At 40.4% G+C, this 21038-nt stretch overlaps 1 protein-coding gene across 1 annotated transcript in view; it reads left to right on the plus strand.

Annotated features, from left to right (window-relative positions):
- The window catches only part of pde11a (phosphodiesterase 11a), a 249993-nt gene that overhangs the window by 216264 nt on the left and 12691 nt on the right, over positions 1 to 21038 (plus strand). Inside the window, exon 19 of the mRNA XM_072259771.1 lies at positions 12674 to 12757. Within this exon, the coding sequence (XP_072115872.1) occupies positions 12674 to 12757 (84 nt within the window). The remainder of the gene's footprint in view (positions 1 to 12673; positions 12758 to 21038) is intronic.

Consider the following 21038-nt stretch of genomic DNA (forward strand, 5'->3'; position numbering starts at 1 on the left):
ATGCATGGGGTTATTCTGACAAACAAGGTGAAGGAGAATCCCAAAGGCTTCTACAAATATATTTCGAGCAAAAGGATAGCCAGGGCTGGAATTGGTCCACTTGAACATTAGTGTGGTCATCAACGTATGGAGCCAAAAGAGATGGGGGAGATCTTAATGGATTTTTTGCATCTTTATTTACTCAGGAGATGGACAGAGCTTATAGAAGTGAGGCAAAGCAAACCTATACAGATTGAAGAGAAGGAGGTGCTTGCTCCCGAGATGTACACAGTCTATAGAACAGAAGCAAAACAGTAGTGACTCATGGACTGTATACGGATTGCAGAACAAGTGCTTGCTGTCTTGAGGCAAATTAAGGTGAATAAGTCTCCAGGGCCTGACAAGGTGTCCCCTCGGTTAGTGCAGGGGCCTTGGCACAGTGTTTAAAATGTTCTTAGCCACAAGTGAGGTGCTGGAGGACTGGAGGATAGCTAATGTTATTCTGTTGATCAAGAAAGCTCTAAGAATAAACCAGGAAATTGTAGGTTGGTGAGCCTGATATTAGAAGTGGGTAAACTGTTGAGAGGTATTCTAAGGGACAGGATATTTAAGTATTTGGACAGACAAGGGATAGTCAACATGGCTTTGGGCATGGTTGGTCATATCTAACTAATCTTAAGAGTTTTTTGAGGAGATTACCAAGAGAGTTGATGAAGGAAAAGCTGTGAACATTGCCTACATGGACTTTAGCAAGATCCTTGACAAAGTCCCAGAGGGTGGTTACTCCAGAAGATGTACTTGGCATTCAGGATGAAGTAGTAGATTGGATTCAACATGGGCTAAGCGGGAGAAGCCGCAGAGTGGTATTAGATGGCCTGTGACTAGTGGTGTGCTGCAGTGCTGCGGCCATTGTTGATTGCCGTCTATATTAATGATCCAGATGATAATGTGATCAAGTGGATCAGCAGGGTTGGGGATGACACCAAGATATCAGGCTTAGTAAGGAAGCGTATCAAAGCTTGCAGTGAGATCGACCAGATGCACAAAATGTGCTAAAAATGGCGGGTGGAATTTAATGCAGACAAGTGTGAGGTGTTGCACTTTGGGAGGACAAACCAAGGCAGGGTTTACACAGTGAATGGTAGAGCACTGAGGGGTACAGTAGAACAAAAGTATCAGGGAGTACAAATTAATAATTCTTTGGGAGTTATATTACAGGTGGATAGGGTTGTAGAGAGAGCTTTTGGCACATTTTCCATCATAAATCAATTGAGACAGGTGTTTGGATGTTACGTTGAAGTTGAATAAGAATACAGAACAAATTTACAAGGATATTGCAAGAATTGCAAGACCTGATTGTAGAGGAATGGTTGAATAGGTTAGGACTGCAATAAAGGTTTTTTCCATTGAGGCTCGGTGAGACTAAAACTAGAGGTCATAGGTTAAGGGTGAAAGGAGAAATATTTAAGGGGAACCTGAGGGGGGGAATACTTCTCTCAGAGGGTGGTACAAGTGTGGAATGAGCTGCCAGTGGAAGTGGTGGATGTGAGTTTGGTTGTAACATTTAAGAGAAGATTGGATAAGATCCTGAATGGGCGAGGTAAGAGCAGTGCGATTGGTTAGACCTGGCAGAATAACAGTTCAGCATGGACTAGATAGGCCAAAGGGCCTGTTTCTCCACTGTAGTGCTCAATGACCCCATGATTCTATTTAGATATTAAACTACTTTTTTTCCCATTTTCCTGTCAAAATAGACTATTTTACATTCTCCAAAATTATATATAATCTAGATCCTGCCCTTTCACAATATTTTTAGCCTCCTTTTGTCCTCTTTATAACCTCCTTTCTACACGTCATCAGCAAATTTAACATCTATCCCATTGTGTGCCTTCATCTAATCTATTTATATTAATTGTAAAAGGTTAAAGCTCCAGAACTAATCCCTGTGGCAGACCACTTGCCAACCAGAAACAGATAGATTTATGCCTACTTTCTGTTTCCTGGTAAAATGCCAATCTTCTATCCATGCCAATATATTACTACCCACAACATTAGCATTTATTTTTGCAAATAATCTTTGGCAGTGCATGGCTTCTGGAAAATGAAGTTTAGTATTGATCCTTTTAATCTGCAGCACAAGTCACTTGTTCAATGAACTGGTCAAACATATCAACTACGGCTGATTACTTTGAATTTCCTATGTGCCCTGTTAATAACATCTTTAATTCCAACAAAACATTTTTTTCATGACAGGCATTAACTGGTCTGAATGTTCCTGCTTTCTTTTTAAAACCAAGATTTTAGAATATGATAGGTTTCGGGGCCCTTTCTGTCTTTGAAATTGGCACCTGAAATTTACTTATGGTTATGGACAGTATTCAGCATGGGGCACCCTCTCTGAGAACATAGTTAGCCATAAAGAACACTTCTATCTTTTCTTTATATACTCATTTGATGAAACCTGCCTACACACGAGCAATCATTTCTTGCTAAGCAATGAAAAACATACGAATTAGAAGCAGAGAAGACTATTTGACACTGTGTCTGTTCCTACATTCAATAACATCATCGCTAATCTTTTATCTCAGTGCCTGATTCCAGTACTATCCCCATATTTCTTGATTCTCTTAATACTAAACATCTTTTGATCTTTTTATGGAGGTACAGAAAGTGAAAGAGACTTTTCAGTCTTCTTGCATGGAGAATTCCAAAGACTCAGTCCCCTCTGGGTGAAGAAAAGTCTTTTCATCTCTGTCCCTAATGGCCAATCGTTACTTTTACACTATGATTCCTGTTTCTAAGCTTTCTGTACAGGGGAAATAGAAACTCTGCACCTACCCTGTCAAGACCTGGAATTGTTTGTGCATTTCAATGAGATTGGCTCTCATTCTGTTATACTTGAGAGAGGGAGGGCATACTCTGCTTAACCTCTCCTCGTAGTACAACCAACCTGTTATTGCCAGGAATCAATCTGCTAAACCTCTGCCACTCTTCCTCAGCTGAAAAAAAACCTTCTTTAGGTAAGGAGGCCAGTATTCCAAATGTGGTCTCACCAGGACTGCATATAAGATGTCCCTACTCCTGTACTGAAATCTTCCTGAATAAAGGACATAACTTATGTATAAGGGACACTACAATCATTCTGAATCCCATCACCTTTCAAGGTACATTTAACAGCATTTAATAAGAGTTCCAGATTTCGTTTATCTGCCAAATTGGATGACTTCGCAATTTTCTACAATGTACTTCATCTATAAGGCCCCACACATTGACTTAACCAATCTACCTCCCCGAGGCTCCGCTTTGGCCTTTCCTTGTTCACATTGCTCCCCGGCTCTGTGTAATCAGCAGCTTGGATATATTACATCTGATCCCCTCAGTCAGATCATTGATACAGGCTGTCAACAGCTGGAGCTCCAACAATACCCCGGTGGAACCCAGTTAGTCACAGTATCCCAAGACAAAAATGTCAGGTTTATCCCTACCTCCTGTAACTAATGCCCAATCCAGCAGAAAACTCTATTAGATTTGTTAAATAGGGTTTCCTTTTCATAAATTCACAATGGCCCGGCCCAGTCATGTTACTATTTTCAAAGTGCCTTCCTGAATAACAGGTTTAAATATTTTCCCCATTATTGATGGCAGGCTTAACCATTCTCCTGTTTTTTCTTTCTCTTTCCATCCTTAAACAGTGGGGTTACATTTGCTTCCTTACAATCTGTGGGAACTACCCTAGATTGTGTGGAATTTCTGGTGAAGATAACCAGTGCACCCATCCTCTGCATAGTCACCTCCTGCAAACCCAGAACGCAGGACATCGGGGCCCTGGGGTTCATTGCTCTCCCATCTAATTTATTTCTCCAGAGCTATTTCTCTTAACATACTTTTTTCCCCTACACTGGATGTCTGCAGTTTCTGATAAATTTGCTGAGTCTTGTTTTGTGACGATAGATGCAATTTCTTTATTCCCTAATATATTTCACCTGTCTCAATGGGTAAGGAACCCATATTAACTTTGGCTTATCCTTTCCTTTTTTATTCCTACCTGTAGAAGTACTTAGAGTCGCAGAGTCATAGAAAAGTACAGTACAGAAACAGGCCCTTCAGCCCATCAAGTCTATGCCGAACCGTTTAATCTGCCTACTCCCATTGACCTGCACCGGGACCATGGCGTGCCATACCCCAACCACCCATGTACATAAAGTCATAGAAAGTACGAAGTATTTATAATCTGTTTTTGTTTCTCCATCCCTCGGTCTTCCTTTGTTGGATTATGAAATTTTCCCAGCATTGATTCTTTTTGGTGAAATATTAATACTTTCCTGAGATTCAAAGTTTCAAAGTACATTTATTATCAAAGTATTTGTGTGGTATACAACCCTGATACTCATCGTCCCCAAACAAAACAAAACAAAGAAAACCATGGAACCAACCCATTCAAAAAACATCAAACATCAACCCCCCCTCCTCCCCCACGTGCAAACGGCAGCAAAGAGAGAGTGAAAACACAGAGTATAAAACACTAAATCGAAAGGCATATTTCAGTACAGTTTAGCTCACTGTTCATTATCTGCAGGCTGCCCCAATTTAAAAATCACCCAGAAGTAGAAGGAAAAAACCAGAACCAGAACTGAAAACTAGAGCACATCATAAACCCGAACTAGAGTCCAAATCCTCCACGTCAAACGAACCTTGCTCCGTCACCACCTGCCGACAGCTTCGAGGGAGGGAGAGAGAGATCACTCGAACGCAAGGACCTTCCCTCAGGAGCAGAGAGAAAGCGAGAGAGAGACTGCCACACACAGACACCCTCCTCTGGCAGCAGTGAGTGGGAGGCCGATGGACAGCACTAAACACCTGCTGTCTCCTCGATGATTTCAATCTTCCTTGGCGCTTTAGTTGGCGAGAGCGATGAGAGATGGAGTTAATCGTGGGCTTGCTCCCCATCTCCTGGCTTCCTGGATTCAGTTTTGAGTTTCCTGCCCTGTGCGTAATGATCTGCAAATTATGTAATAATTCCTTACATTTTAGTCATCACATTTTCCTATCTTATTCGATGTAGTTTGCCTGTCCACCTAACCTACTCACATCCGATGCATTTGTAGCTTGGATTTAAGACCCTGGTTTTGGATGACTGTGCTTAAGCATTCTCTTCCCCATGTTCACCCATCCTGTGTGTTTTATTCTGTTATTAGCATTCTCTCCATGCTACAGACTACCACTTCTTGTCTTTTTTATTCTCTTAATTACCAGCTTACTTCATATCCAGCCAAACTTCAATGCTCTCTTCTCTCTGAGTGTAGAGTATTGAGGTTCTCTGCTCTTAGTCAATCATCAATTCTGAGTAGGTGCTTTGAAGTATTTCTTCAAGCTGTCAAGTTCTTCTGAAAAATATATCAGTTGGCATGACTATCTTTGATATTAGTTGTAGTATATTGAGTGTTGGTCCGTGAGTCAGTCTTGTGGAGCCGTCTCTGTAAAACCCGGCAACTGCAGGGCATGGGGAAACATTGCATAGTAGATTAACATGTAACACGTGTGTTTTTGTCACATGTATAATGGCATTGTCATCTACAGGTAATCTATTTACATAGAAATATACTAAGAATATCAGGCTCCTCCCAGTCTCTTTCTGAACCTTGTGTTTCACAGAAAACTTCATTCTTCCTGTAGCATTTTAAGTTTGTTCCTTTTCCTGTTAATCTTTCATTGCTTTGTAGGTCTGTTTAATTCAAAGCCTGGTTTCATTTACACTTGTTAATCTGAGATAGATGTTCATACTGCACTCTGCAAGCACTCCTTGTCATTTCCTAGTAGCATGAAGGTGCCTCCAGCCTTCAAAGGCACCTGAAGAGTCCTCTGACCACCTAAGACCAAGTTCAAAGGTGGGGAACTTTAGCAAACTGTTAAACACAACTCTTTTAAATGTTAACCAATTTGCAACCTCTCGTTTCTAAAGCCTGGTTCTTCTCCCTTTTCCAGTGAAACCCAGTCTTATCATTTTTAGAGTTGACTTCTCCACTGCTCTTCCTTCTATCTGAATCCCTTCACAGCAACCTGTACGTTGCCACTCTTCAAAGCCTATCCCCATTCCAGTGGCCCAGTGTAGTGATTTAGAAACTGTTGTCCATCACTTCAGGTTTCTCTGTTCCATTCATTCATTAATCTTCTCCAGGCATACTCATATGATCTGCTTGTACAGTCCTGGGTTATGCCTGACTTACCACACTGATGCTGTTTTGGCTACTCTGCCCCCTGGTTTTCCCTCCTAAAACTTTTCCCTCCACCTTATGTCCCAAGAGTATCCCTACATTTCCTCTACCACGACTTTGGATCTGACCTACAATCCTTCTGTTTTCTCTGATGCATTTCCTTGAACTGTGCTTCAGAGCATATAGGGTTTATATTTTCTATTAGAGTTATCGACTCATACAGTAGAAAAACCATCCCTTCAACCTATCAAGTACATGTCAACCTTTCTGTCCATCTACAGTAATCCTACTTGCCCACATTAGAATCATATCCTTCTGTGCCTTGCCTGCTTGAATGCCTCCCTAAGTACCTCTGAGGTGTAGTGATTGTCTCTGATTTTACCATCTCCTCTAGCAGCAAATTCCAGATACCAACCAACTGCATAAAAGAAAATCTTTCCCCTGTACTCGTTTATAACTCTTTCCTTTCACCTTAAACTAATTCCCTCCTGATTTTGATACCCCTAACATAGATGGCAGGGTGGAGACACATCTCTACCAAATGAGATGTAAGGTGCTTCTTCCCTCTGCCAGTCTGCAGGGCACCTCTGGGCAAGGTGTACCACCTACTTTGAATTGAATTGAATTGACTTTATTTCTTACATCCTTCACATACATGAGGAGTAAAAATCTTTATGTTACCTCCCCTACCTCCTCCACCCCCCCCCCCACCACCTATATCAGGGTCATGTGAAGCCATGGGAGCAGGTGGTGGATGGTCATATGAGCAGCTGGTGCAGATCACAAGTCCTGGTTACACGATCACTAATGCCCGGCAGACAACCTCTGTAAAGTATTGAAAATGGCTGGGGTCACCTGTCTTGTAAAGACACTGCCCAGAAGAAGGCAATGGCAAACCACTTCTGTACAAAAATCTGCCAAAACAATCATGGCCATAGAAAGACCACGATCACCCACGTCATACCACATGGTACATAACAAACAAACAAACATAGATACAGTAGAAATTTCCCTATCATAGGAAAAAGATTCTATCTACCCTATCTATACCTCTCAAAAATTTTTGTGCTTCTATCTGGTCACATTCAGCCTTTTCCATTTCAGAGAAAATATACCCAGCCTATCCAGTCTCTCCCCATAACTAAAGTTCTCCAATTCAAGGAACCTTCTGATGAATCTCCTCTGCGCTCTCTCCAGTGGAGACCAGAACTGCACACCTTACTCCAAGTGCAATCTGACAGTAATTTTGTAAAGCTGCAAAATAAAGTCCTAATTTCTATATTACTATATATCTCCCAACTTAGGAAGCAGAGCATAGCCATATTGACGGCCTTTCTATCCGTATTGCCACTCACAGGGGACTATAAACTTCAATCCCAATATCCCTCTGTTTTAGCACCCCTACCATTTACTGTAGATGTCCTACCACTACCTGAGTTCTCAAAGTATGTTATCTTGCACTTGTCAGGATTAAAATTCATCTGCTAATGCTCCGCATATCTCTCCATCTATATCCTGCTGTGACCTTAGACAACATTTCTCACTGTCCACAGCATCACCATGTTACCTGTACTCTCAGTATACCTCCTATATTGACATCTCAATGCACACCACAAGCAGGTATACGTAACCCACTGCTCTACCTCTCTACACTCATGACTAAGCACAGCTCACAGACCATAAATACAGATGACACCACTGTTGCTGGTAAAATCTCAGATGGCAATGAAAAGGTGTACAGGAGCGAGACAGATTGGCTGGTTGAGTGGTTTCACAACAATCTCCCATTCAGTGTCAGCAAGGCCAAGGATTAATTGTAGATCAGGAATGGGAAGTCGGAAGAACATATGCCATTCCTCGTTGATGGGTCAGTCATGGAAAGAGTGAACAGCTCTAAGTTCCTGGGCAGCAAAATCTCAGAGGATCTGCCCTGGGCCCAACAGATTGAGACAAACATGAAGAAGGCGTGAAGGTGGCTCTACTTTGTTAGGTCTTTGTAGAGATGTAGTACACCACCAAAGACTCTAGCTCATGTCTACAGAGGTACGATGGAGTACATTCTGACTGGCTGTATTATTGCCTAGTGTGGAGTCTCCAACGTGCAATATTACAAGAGGCTACAGATGGGTTTTAGACCCCGTCACAGGCACAACCCACTCATCACTGAGGACATCTTCAAAAGGTGGTGCATTAAGAAGGCAGCATCCATCATTAAGGGTTATCACCATCTGGTACATGCCCTCTTATCGTTATTGCCATCAGGGAGGGGGTTGTGGAGCCTGAAGACCCACACTCAATGATTCAGAAATAGATTCTTCCAGTCCCTCATTACTTCTCTAAATGGTTCTTGAACCCATCAACACCACCTCATTGTTCCATTATTGCACACTTTATTTAATTTGTAATTTATAGTAAATTTATCTCTTTGCACTGTACTGCCACTACAAGTTAACAAATTTCACGTCAAATAAGACAGTGATAATAAACCCGATTCTGATCCATTGTTAAAATATTGTAAAAGAACTCCCAGGCAAATTTCCTTTCTCTAATTGTAAGGCAGTAAAATTTCTGTTCTTATAATTGCGATACCAGCAAAATCTGAACGGAACCAACTGAACCAGTACAGAAGACATAGAGTAGCTATGAGTAAATCACATTTGCGTTAGTGATTTTACAGTTAACTTTTTATATTATTTTAAGATTTAATTCACTTGACTGAAATTTCCACACCCCATAGACTAACATGTTTAGGTGCAGAGACACAGTCGGCAAATTAAAAATGTTCCTCCAATATTAAAAATATAATTTAGTACGAAACAGATGAGTGTACATCAATGAAACTAAAGGCTTCATTATAGATATTTAAACTCATTTTAACTTACTTGGATGGTAGCACACTAAACATTTTAATGTTTTTAAAAGCTACTTTTTAAAAGTTGCATCTATGCTAAGTTAATTTAACAAAGCTGCACCAGGTTACCAATCTTAAATGTATTTCCAATCTTAAATGGATCAGAAATAACATCTCTGCCTCGCTGAAAAGCAACTCTGATATACCACGGGGATGTGTGCTTAGCCCACTGCTTTAATCTCTCTACACCCATGGCTGTGTAGCTAGGCACACAGCTCAAATACCATCTATAAATTTGCTGAATACACAACTATGGTTGGCAGAATCTCAGATGGAGATGAGAGGGCATACAGGAGCAAAATATATCAGCTAGTTGAGTGGTGTCATAGCAACAACCTTGTATTCAATGTCAGTGAAGCCAAAGAACTGATTGTGGACCAACATTCCCTTTAAGGCAGGGTGCATACATATCTTTTGCTACTAGCGAACAAAGGAATTTAGGGATTTAAACTGCGCGCAAAAGGTTGTCTCCCCCTACCTCACTGGTATGTTAAGTATATTTCATGATCGTATACAATCTCATTTCCTTTTCTGGTCTCTGATTTGGACGGTGTTAACAATGTAGAGTTTACAATGATTTGCCTGCAGATTTCAGAACTGGCTTATTTATACTGTTTTTATTGAAGAAATTATTGATTCACTATGCCAAATTCCAATAAAGCAAAGGACATAAAGTGCAAAAGAACTGCTAATTCATTTAAAGTGGGATTACTTAATGAAGCAGGAGAAACCGCTCATGAGATCAGGAATGTGCAGCTACAAAAAATATTTATATAATGTACAATACAGAAACTGGTGTTACCTACATGTATTGTTGCTGGAGAATTTGTAAGTGGGAAGTAGTGGAGTGATATTTGGAAACTTGATTTTTAAAGCATCATTTAGCAAGCAAATTACATATGGACGGTGCATAAAAGTTCGGGCAAGAAAATTCTTCGTTATCCTCTACATGCCTGCTACGTATGGTTGTGAGAGTGCAGATGAGCAAGACCAGAAATGATCTACCAGAGGAGATCAATGTTCTTATTGATAGTTATTTTATTTCCGTTAAACAATGAACAACAAACTGGACTTGGTAGTTCATTATCCTTAGAATAGCTTCAGGTTCACTTTCACTTAAAAATTCAGTATGCACATGTTGTCAATGGGCAAAAAAATTGCACAGCACAAGATTTTTGCGCACACTGGTCATTACAAATTATAGGGAACATTGCTGTGGACTTCAGAAAGGGTAGGACAAGGGAACACACACTCATAGAGGGACCAGAGGTGGAAAGAGTGAGTTCCCGGGTGTCAACATCTCTGAGGATCTATCCTGGGCCCCACATATCGACGCAGGTATAAAGAAGGCACAGCAGTAGCTATATTTCATTAGGAATTTGAGGAGATTTTGTATGTCACCAAACATATTAGGAAATTTCTATGGATGTACAGTGGAGAGTATTCTGACAGGCTGCATCACCACCTGGTATGGGGGTGGGGGGTTGTTGGTGACTACTTCACAGGATCAAAATAAACTGCAGGAAGTTGTAAACTTAGCTCCATCGGGGTACTATCCTCCATTGTATCTAGGACATCTTCAAGGAGCAATGCTTCAGAAAGGTGGCATCCTTCATTAAGGATGCCCATCACTCAGGGCATGGCCTCTTCTCATTGCTACCATCAGGCAGGGAGGAGGTACAGGCGTCTGAAAGCACACACTCAATGATTCAGAAACAGCTTCGTCCCCTCTGCCAACCAACGTCTGAATGGATATTGAACCCATGAACACTACCTCACTACTTTTATATTTTTATTTGTGCAATATTTATTTAATTTAACTATTTAATATATATATATATACTTACTGTAATTCATTTTTTTTCTTTTACACTATTATATATTGCATTGTACTACTGTCACAAATTCAACAAATGTCATGGCATATGCCAGTGATATTAAACCTGACTCTGATATATTTTACTTGAAGAATATTATGGTTACTGCCCAGCTGTATTTACGTATTAAAATGATCATTTATGGTTATGCAGGAATATTTTTTAGAAACTTGAACTATAGTATAAGCAACACAATCATAGATATTTTCAATGCAGTTTCCCAGTTCAAACCCAAAACTACCTGTTGCGGAGTATTCTGGAGTTATGTGAATATAGCGAATATTAATTCAAACAACAACCAGTCTTCAGTTTTTTTGTAAATTGCAAGCAGTAAATTTAAGTTCAAAGCACAGGCTGGCCCACAACCTAAAGACTGCGCATGCATCAGCTAAATGTTAAGACGATGGGGTTGTGTTCATTGGCCTGCATCAATCCAGGCAACTATGGGTTTATGTAATTTGTAGCATTGTAAATACATTCAGTGAGGTGTCCCTGTCAAGGTATTCAAACATTCAGAGATGCCTTCCACTGTAGATATGTAATTCAAAGGAACGTAGGAGTAAAGATTAGATTAGTTTTATTGTCAAATGTCAATTGAAACATTGAATGAAATGAGTTGCTTGCATCGGATCATATCAGTGTTGTGCCTGTGATTGAAGTCAATGGAGAGACACTGAAGCTGATGATGTAAAAGTCTATTCACTACAACAAGCAGGCGTCATTTTAGAGACACTCTTGTTAGAGGTTCACAAACTCAAGGCTCATTACATTTTATACCCTTAAGATCAATAGTAACAGTAGGTTATTCAATACAGTTTCAATAGCTACAACGATGCTGTTTACTTTGGGTTGACAATGCTTCCTTTGAATTGCATATCTACAGTGGGAGACACTTCTGAATACCTTTGCTGGGCCACTTCCCTGAACTTATTTACAATGGTGCAAATTACTTAAACCCATAGTTGTCTGGATAGCTGCAGACCAATTAACACAACCCTATTGCCTTAATGTTTGGCTGATGCATGTGCAGTCTTTAGCTTTTAACTTCAATTAACTGCTTGGATTTTACTATACAACCTAAGACTCTTTATTGTTTGAATTAATATCTGCTATATTCCCATAACTCTAGAATATTCCCTGGCAGTCTGAAATATCTTTATTACCGTCAGAATCAAACACACAGAGAGCTACTCCAGAACCATCTATTTTAAACTGCAGCCAAGAGATTTGCTGATTCCTTGGTTAGTGTATGAAAGAAGAACTGAGAAATTCAACCCTCACATCCCATTCCATTCCATCTTTCCACATCCCTCCATTCCCTTAGTAAGCATAATTCCATTGATCTGTACAATGACTGAGACTCCATGCCCCAATTGTGGAGAATTCTCAGGACTTACAATTCTCTGTGGACTGTATTTTCTCATCTTAATCCCGAGTGCCTGCAGTTTTGTGAGCCACCAATTCCAGACTTCACAGCCAAGGAAAATATAATTATCTAACTTATTAAACTCTCCAAGAATTTCATATGTTTCAAAGCAATGCATTTTATTCTCATAAATTACAGGGTATATAGACATTGCATTTTCAATCTCTCCCGTTATTATGTTCTCATCCACCTCAGGAATGAACCTTTGATACATTTCAACAGATTCCCAGATATGCAGGAAGGAGTAATTATTTATTATTGTTTCCAGGCCATCTTTGACCGAAACAGAAAAGATGAACTTCCAAGACTGCAGCTGGAATGGATCGATGGGATATGTGTTCCCCTTTATGAGGTAACATGTTGGATCCTCTCGAATATTCACTCGAGCATTAATACATGGGTTCCTGCTCTACTTCTGTGAGGTCAACAGGGAATAATTGTCTTGCATGGATGACTATGGTAAATTTGCGTCAGCTTTGCCTTCAAGCAGGGGTTTGGAGATGAAAGCAGTCACCTCCTTTCTCTGGCAGACAATTGGAGAAAGACTGGAGCTATCTGGCCCAATCCCTGTAATGATAAAAGGAGTCAATGGTAGATTTCAGTGGGTGACTTCCCAATCGTGGCTCAGGTAAGGATAAAAACAGGCAACCCTCCTTCTTCGTTCAGGTACACACTGTTTTTTACACCCACACTGCATCTTCAAGGATGTGTGCATGTTTGAAGCTTAAAGAACTGACATCAAATGTGCACAGTGTGATGGCTGACATCATTAGCAAACCCAGCAAAGGAATAGTGCATGCAAGCACTATTGATCAGTTTTCTCTTTCAAAATTATAAAGTAGCACATAAAAAAACTATCCCTTAAACTCTTGGATTCCATGCCAATGACTAAGCAGTCTTTTCTAAGCAGGATTAAAGATACATGATCTTTGCTCTTTGCAATAAATATTTTGCCCAAGTTATACACGCTTCGTCTTCAAAGATTCCTAGGTAACCAGCCACTGCTTTTACTTTATTGACGTGTTAGACCTTGTGGTGAATTCTCAATATTAAAAGCTAACCATTTTAAGTTGACAGGCAAGGCAAATAATTGTATAACAAAGCAGAAATCTTTTACCACGTTCTGGGCACAATTAAATTTAAAAAAATGTACGGACAGCGTTTCCAGCTGAGTTTTTATTACTTCATGGAAAGCTTTCTCCTTACACGCCAGTAGATGTATCTTTCTGAGAAGGGACTTGACCACATGTTCCACTGCAATATTCAGCACACTGCAGAGTACAAATGATCTCCCCTCATAATACACCTGGGTTGCAGCTAGCAGTCTAATCAGTTCTCCATCGATTCAAATAGGTTAGTGACTATCATTTAACAAAACTTTGAGAAGAATGCAATGCTCAAAATTCTAACCATGACAGGTACAATTAGTCATGCAAGCCAAGATCATAGAATCAGTCTTCTGTCAGAAAGTTGATAAATTTACAAAGCACAATGAACAGAAAAGATTTTTTTTTCCCTTTGGGCAGTCTGTAGTGGGATTACCTTCCATTCCAGGCCACTTGCTGTTCTTTTCATGTCTCACGAGATGTACCAACTCTGTCAAGAGATTCAATTTCAAAGAGGACATAATGTCTTCGCTGGCATTTAATTTAATATTTTCCCAAAGGGAGTGTTTGTTTTGAGCACTTAAAGCTCTGAAATCTCAACAGAATATCTTGTTAGCAATGTTCACTTTTTTGTCTGGCTGGAGTATTATTTGCAAGAAGATTATATCCAGGCTTTTCTCCAGAGGTTCAGGTGCTGGTCAACCTGGTGCTGAATTAATTGTTGGTGTTTGTTGGATCAGCTCGGTGACTGAGACTTCTCAGATCTCTAGGGCAGAGAATTCCAAGCAATCACCATGCCAAAGTGAAAAAAAAATAAACATTCCCACTTCACCTACCCCACAGCCCAGCATAAAGGCCTTGTGTTTGATCCATTCTGTGATTCTCGGAAAGATTTTATAGCGGGGGAGGGGAGTTAGAGGGGCTAGTTCTAGTTCATAACAGCAGCATGGCAGTTAGTGCAAGTGCTTTACAGTTCCAGTAATCACCAACTGGGGGTTAATTCTCACCGCTGTCTGTAATGAGTTTGTACGCTTTCCCTGTTCCTCTGCGCGCTCCAGTTCTCACCCACATTCCAAAGATCTATGGTTAGGATTATGGGTAGTAAAGTGTGGGCATGTTATGTGGGGCCAGGAATGTGGCGACTCCTTGCCAGCTGCCACGGCACGATCCTCACTGATCTGATTTGACACAAACAATGCATTTCACTGTGTTTTCAACGTACACTTGACAAATCTTTACATCCAGCTGGTTTAACTCAAGTTGCAGAACAACTAGTAACAAATCACCTCCTTGTTCTAGAGCAGCATCAACTGCTGTGGCTAGTAAATATTCTAAATATAATGTTTCATTTCTCATTGTTTCCTGCAACTCATTCGCTCTCACACATGCCCATCAATTCACCTTCTATTCTTTTTGTTATTAACATACATCAAGGAGCAAGTTAATATACACCTTCTTGTTGTTGTTGTTCCTCCTCATGGTTTGTGGCACATTGGATGGCGTTTTTGCCCTTTCTGTAGTATTTTGCCTTTTTTTACGAGGGCTAGCTCAACGCTCAACCCAGCACGGATGGAAAACGTGCAAGAAGCCGGCCGGATTTGAACTTGGGACCATTTGCCTCGAAGTCCAGTGTTGATACCACTACACTGCCAGCTGGCTTACACATCTGTGATGAAGACTAAAACTGGGACACCTGGAGCAAACTCACTTTGCAGAGGACAGGAAAACTCCACAGAGACAGTATCCAATGTCAGTGTAGGAGCCATCTACTTATTGTCTGTCTGTATTTAATTTATGTTGCACATCCTCACTCTGGGTCAAGGTAATTTGTCACGTGGGTTTGGGCAGTGGTTAGCAGGGTGGCACGTGGCATTGTGTGGTGGTTAAAATAAATGAATATAGTTGCCTATTCACCTGTTTGGTGGCAAAGAGAGGGAGTGAGTATTTTTCACTGACCACTTGTCTTTGACCATTTGTCTTTGTTTGAATTTGATCCACACACAAGAGAAGATCTGCAGATGCTGGAAATCCAAGCAACATACACAAAATGCTGGAGGAACTCAGCAGGCCAGGAAGGATCTATGGAAAAGAGTACAGTCGATGTGTCGGGCCGAGACCCTACAGTCCAGAGGAAGGGTCTCGGCCTGAAACATCAACTGTACTTTTTTCCATTGATGCTGCCCGACCTGCTGAGTTCCTTCAGTCTTGTGTGTGTGTTACTTGAATTTGATCCGATTATTTTGACATGAAGTACGGAAAAGTCAAACGATGTTATTGTTGGTTTGTAATAAAGGATTAAAAGTGCTTTTTAGATTTGGAGAGAAGTTTGTTTCAGGTAGTCACTACAGTCAGGATGAATCTGAGCCCCTGGAGTGGTGAGAGGATCTTTAGTAATATTAAATGAAATACTAAGCTTTTTAGGAGCTTCATGTGGTGTCTAAGTATATTTGTTTAATTGGATTTAGACATTACTGAACATCTTCACTTTTGAGAAACAGCCAATTACAAAATAGAAGTATGGATACTGGTTAATGGCCAGTCTGCTTTTGACATTGAACTTCTTAACTCCGTTTATTCCATCGCTGTTCAGGATTTCTCAAAAGCAAAGTTCAGACAGACTGAAATAATGATTTATAAAAGGACAAGGATTCAAAGGAAATCATGAAGGATTGCTCCTGCTAAAGAGCAAAAGGGTGGATTACTGAAATGTTGGTTTTACCGAGCCTCAGCCTCAATAGTGTAGCTATTAATTTGCAATAATTCAGCAAAATAAAATAATTATTACTTTGTTAGCTTCAAGTAAATGAGAAAACCTCCGTTAAATGAATTTTTGCCAACTAATTTTATGTCATTACTGACAAGGATGGGATAAGATACACTCTTCTGAACGTCAAACAAGACTTGTCTGAGCACTGATGAGGGAGGTCAGTGATTGCTAATGTCCCATACTGTGAGTGACTGCCTAGTCCCGCCTACTCTATGACATCACTAGGGAGCCGCTCACCCAATCACGGCCAAGGAGCCAGGTTGTTAGAGTTTAAATAAAATCAGAAAATGTTGGAAACACTCAGGAGGCCAAGGAGATAATGTTTCATGTCAAAGTCTGTTCATTACTGGGAATAGTGTGGTTAGAAGTGAATTTTAAAATGTTCATCAGGTCCATGCTGGCCCCAGCAGAGCAATCTCTCCCATTTGATTCCCTTCACCTTATTTTCCTGTGGATCTCCTACATATTCTCTCTCTCTCTCTCTCACATGACTGCTTTAAATTTTTTTGCTGCTTGTCAAAACCAAAAGGTAATTCTGCTCTCGTTAATTAACCTACCAGGATATCTTTGACATTGCTATCAAAATGTTGGAGAGACTCAGCAGGTCAGGCAGCATCCATGGAGGAAGAAAGCGGCCATGTTTTGGGTGGAGACCCTTCTTCAGAACTGTCTCGACCTGAAGTGCTGACTGTTTGAGTTCCCCCAGCACTTTGCTCAAGATCTCCAGCATCTGCAGAATCTCTTGTGTCTCAGACATTCTTTGGGAAGTGGGAGAAACCTGCAGGGCAAACATATAAAATCTGCACACACAACACCTGGGATGAAGATTGAATCCAGGTCTTTAGAGCAGCACCAACTATTGTGTCACCATACTGCCCAGGGAGTGTGGGAGGAAAAGTAGCTGTGGGACTCTGTGGCCTTACGATACATGTTGGGTTGAAAACTGGGCTCCTGAGACAGAGACTGGGAAATCTAGACAGGGAAATGTCAGAGACGAGCCATGTGAAAGGCAAGTGTATAAATAATGACTGCTATGTTCCAGGAATCAGATCCATTGTGTACTTGAGGAAAGCTGCTGCAGTGAACAACAAGCAGCCCAACATTACAACCATTACCTTGACTAGACAGAGAGAAGGACTGGTAACAGAGAGTTCAGTATCAAAAAAAAAGCAATTCGGTTTTTAAAATGGATTATAGAATTCGTAATCTGCTAAGTCAAAACCTCGGTATGAAAATATCTGGAACATTTATCAAATGCGTAGTGTTCTGTGCATTGTTGCATATATTCTTATCACGCTGAAGGGTTCGTTGCATACATCTGCTTTCTCATTCTCTCTGCAAGGAGCTTGATGCTCTTGTGTATTCCAATATTTCTTTCCATCCATTATTTATCATCCCTTCTCTTCAGCATCAGGTCCAAGTGAAATTATCAGTTGTCAGTTATATTCAGCTCCTGACACTGAATTATATTCAAGTCAGCGGAATTAAACATTAGGAGGGAATTGAAACGGAGGCTCTTAGAGATTTAGATGAATTTTTCTCCCTTAAACCACAATCTGGACCACCTAATCTGAAAATCTAACATAATTTCCAACCTTGCACACACACCTTGCTTACTTCCCTGGATTTCTTGAAATATAATGGACCAATGCATTACCTGTATAAAACAGTAGAAACAATATTAATTACTCTGGAACATAAAGTGCTTTTTTATCCATCTGTTGACGGTAGGGAAGTCTTCTTTATAAAAACTTGAATAACCTACACTTCCAGAGGATTTCTAGCGACAATTGCAGAAATCACAGTTCCTGGTTGGCTAGCCATTGCAGATTAGGATTCCACATGAAAAACCTGTATAAAATATTTTAGAAGCTATCTTTGGGCAGCAGTTAATATTGCATATTTGAATGCAGATACACTCTTAGCAGCAGTTCCCATTAAATCAAGAGGTTGGGAGTGAAAAAAAGACCAAGTTGTTGTGTATGTGGCCGGGTTACACAACAATCCTATTAACAAAAATGCAGGAGATGGGAGCCAAGTTTCATGGTTCTTTACTGGCAGAATCCGAACTCAACACACACGTACAGATCAATACGCGCCTAATAGTGCATGCTCAATATGCGCTGAATAGCGCATTCAATGACGTGTTACTAAAACATAAAGTAGTCCCTTATTATATTGTAGGCTATACCGTACACTCCTCCCCTTTTATTTTAATAGTGTATCAACTTTTCTTTACTGTGGCACTATGCTAAACAAATATGTTTACCCTTAACATACAAACGCCTACCATTTGTTTACTTAGTAACTTAATAATATCAAATTATAACAAAGTAACGTAATAATATCAAATTATAACAAGCCTTTTTTTTACTTTTGGTCTAAGACCCATTTATAACTCAAGTCTCTTGGGGGGGGGGTCTTCTCTGCCTCTTCGGGTAATATCTGTCAATAAACTTGTTTGTTTTAATACAGATTTCTATATAAAAGTCATGAAAAGTTGACCTCTGAGCATAGTAAGTAAGTTAAGAAGATGTGCGCCTCCAACTTGCTAAGAGTTCTAGGCAGCAGATCGCCTCCATGTAATGAAGACTTCTCTGTGCGGCTGTCCTAGATATATACGCATCTTTGTGCTATCACTTGTCTTCCTTACCCATATCTCATTTGTTCCAACTGAGCTAATTACACAGCCAATCTTCGTATTCTCCTTAGATTCCAAATAGATAGCCTGACCTTTATGATACCATGTCTTATTGTAATATAATTTTCCATCTTCTATTTTTGCTTCATATCTTTGTGCTGGTGATTCAGCAGGAGTGCTGGGAAGATGCTCAGGAGAAGACGGAGATGCTGGTCTTTTCGGAGATTTAAGCTTATTGAGAGTTTGCAGATCTTCCATTATCTGTTAACAAGTAATTTAACTGCACAGATGCAGGTTTTCATCTTTTGTCAGTAATTGGAACAGGGTCATTAGGTCTCCTTCTTAGTTTCCTAGTCATTACTGGCTTTACCTCCATAGAATCTCCTGTGAGCTCCATTGTTAGCCTCTCACACTCAATCATTTTTTCTTCTCTTCTAACTCTATCTTTTTATCTTCAAATTCCTTCACTGCTGCTTTCTTCTCTTTAATATAATTCCTTTCCACTTGTTCTGTCTCCAGTTGCAGAAAAAGCTCTGCATTTCGTATTCTTTCCTTGTATTGTTGATCTAGTATCTTCATCCTTTTCTGATACTCCTGCAAAGTGCCTTTCTGTAACTGCTGTAGCTGTCTTTTGAGAAATGTCAATTTCTCCTGGTACATCTGCTCTTTTACTTCCAGGTAGTCTTCATCATCCTGCTTATTGGCAATATCTGTCTCATGTGTATCCTCTGTATCTTCATCCAAGTCACGGCCACGGATACTGCGTTCGTCCTCATCGTCGACGCTGTCTAGGTCCTCCTCGTCATTGTAATAGTCGACAATGGGTGAGAGAAGAGCTGCGGACATCTTCCCCGCTGAGCTGCCCTCCTTTGTTGACACATCTAGTGCCTTGATGGTGTGCCAATCCAACTGGATTTTCCTGAGCCATTCACATCCCAGCAATGGTGTTTCTCCCTTTTTCAGTACATAGAGGTTCAGCTGCTATGTTTTGTCTCTGTAGGTCACTGTCACTTTAATTTTACCTTTGGGACGGACTTTCTATCCTGTGTAAGTCTTTAGCAGTAGTCTTGTTCGTTTCAGAGGTATGTGAGAAAACAGTCATTTGTGGTCGTGTACAGAGATCACTGTTAAAGCTGAGCCTGTGTCCAACTCCATTTTCAGTCTCACGCCTGCCACTTGTGGAGTGATCTCTATTACTCTTCGATCATCTGTCTCTTTCACACTGTGAAGCTGCAGACAAGACAATTCACTTTCGTCTGAGTCATTTTCATCAGAACTGCTTTCTTCCATTTTGTGCACATTGTTGTATTTTCCTTTCTGGGGTTTCTTGTTTCTCTGTATTTTGTCCTTTTTCTGCTGTTGACTAGCTTTGCATACTCTGGCAATGTGGCCCTGTTTGCCACAGTTTCTGCATTCTTTGTCTTTAAACCAACAGTCATCAGAGTCATGTGACATGTTCCCACAATGATAACATTTCTTTCCTTCATTTCTGTTCAGTGACATTTTATTCGTAGCATATTCCAGAGATTTTTGTTGTATCTCTGAAACACCCCGTGCGGCTGTTTCTGTTGATATTGCAATGTTCAGCGCCTTCTCTAATGTAAGGTCTTTTTCACCCAGGAGCTTCTTCTATGTGGTTTCACAGTGCATGCCACACACTAAACTGTCTCTCAATGCGTCTGATAGACCAGCTCCAAATTGACAATGTTCTGATAATTTGTGTAATTCAGCACAGTATTCAGAAATGCTTTCATTTTTGCTCTGATTCCATTTGTGAAATTTAAATCTCTCAGCAATGACCAGTGGTTTGGGTTTTAAATGCTGTTGGAGAGTGTCTACAATTTGCTTGAACGTTTTGCCAGCTGGCTTTTCAGGGATTAACAAGCTCCATAGCAGCGCATATGTTTTTGCTCCCATAATACTGAGTAAGACACTGGCTTTCTTTTCATCATTAACACCGTTTGCCTCACAATATAACTCCACTCTCTCAATGTAAGTTGCCCAGTCTTCAATGCCACTATCAAATGTTGTAACGATTCCAATTATCGCCATTTTTGTAATATTAATTTAGCCCCGTTTTCCCCGTTTTCTTTTTGACTCGTGTCCTTTTTGCTAGCAC

This window comes from Mobula birostris, chromosome 6, assembly GCF_030028105.1.
Source record: "Mobula birostris isolate sMobBir1 chromosome 6, sMobBir1.hap1, whole genome shotgun sequence".
Taxonomy (NCBI): domain Eukaryota; kingdom Metazoa; phylum Chordata; class Chondrichthyes; order Myliobatiformes; family Myliobatidae; genus Mobula; species Mobula birostris.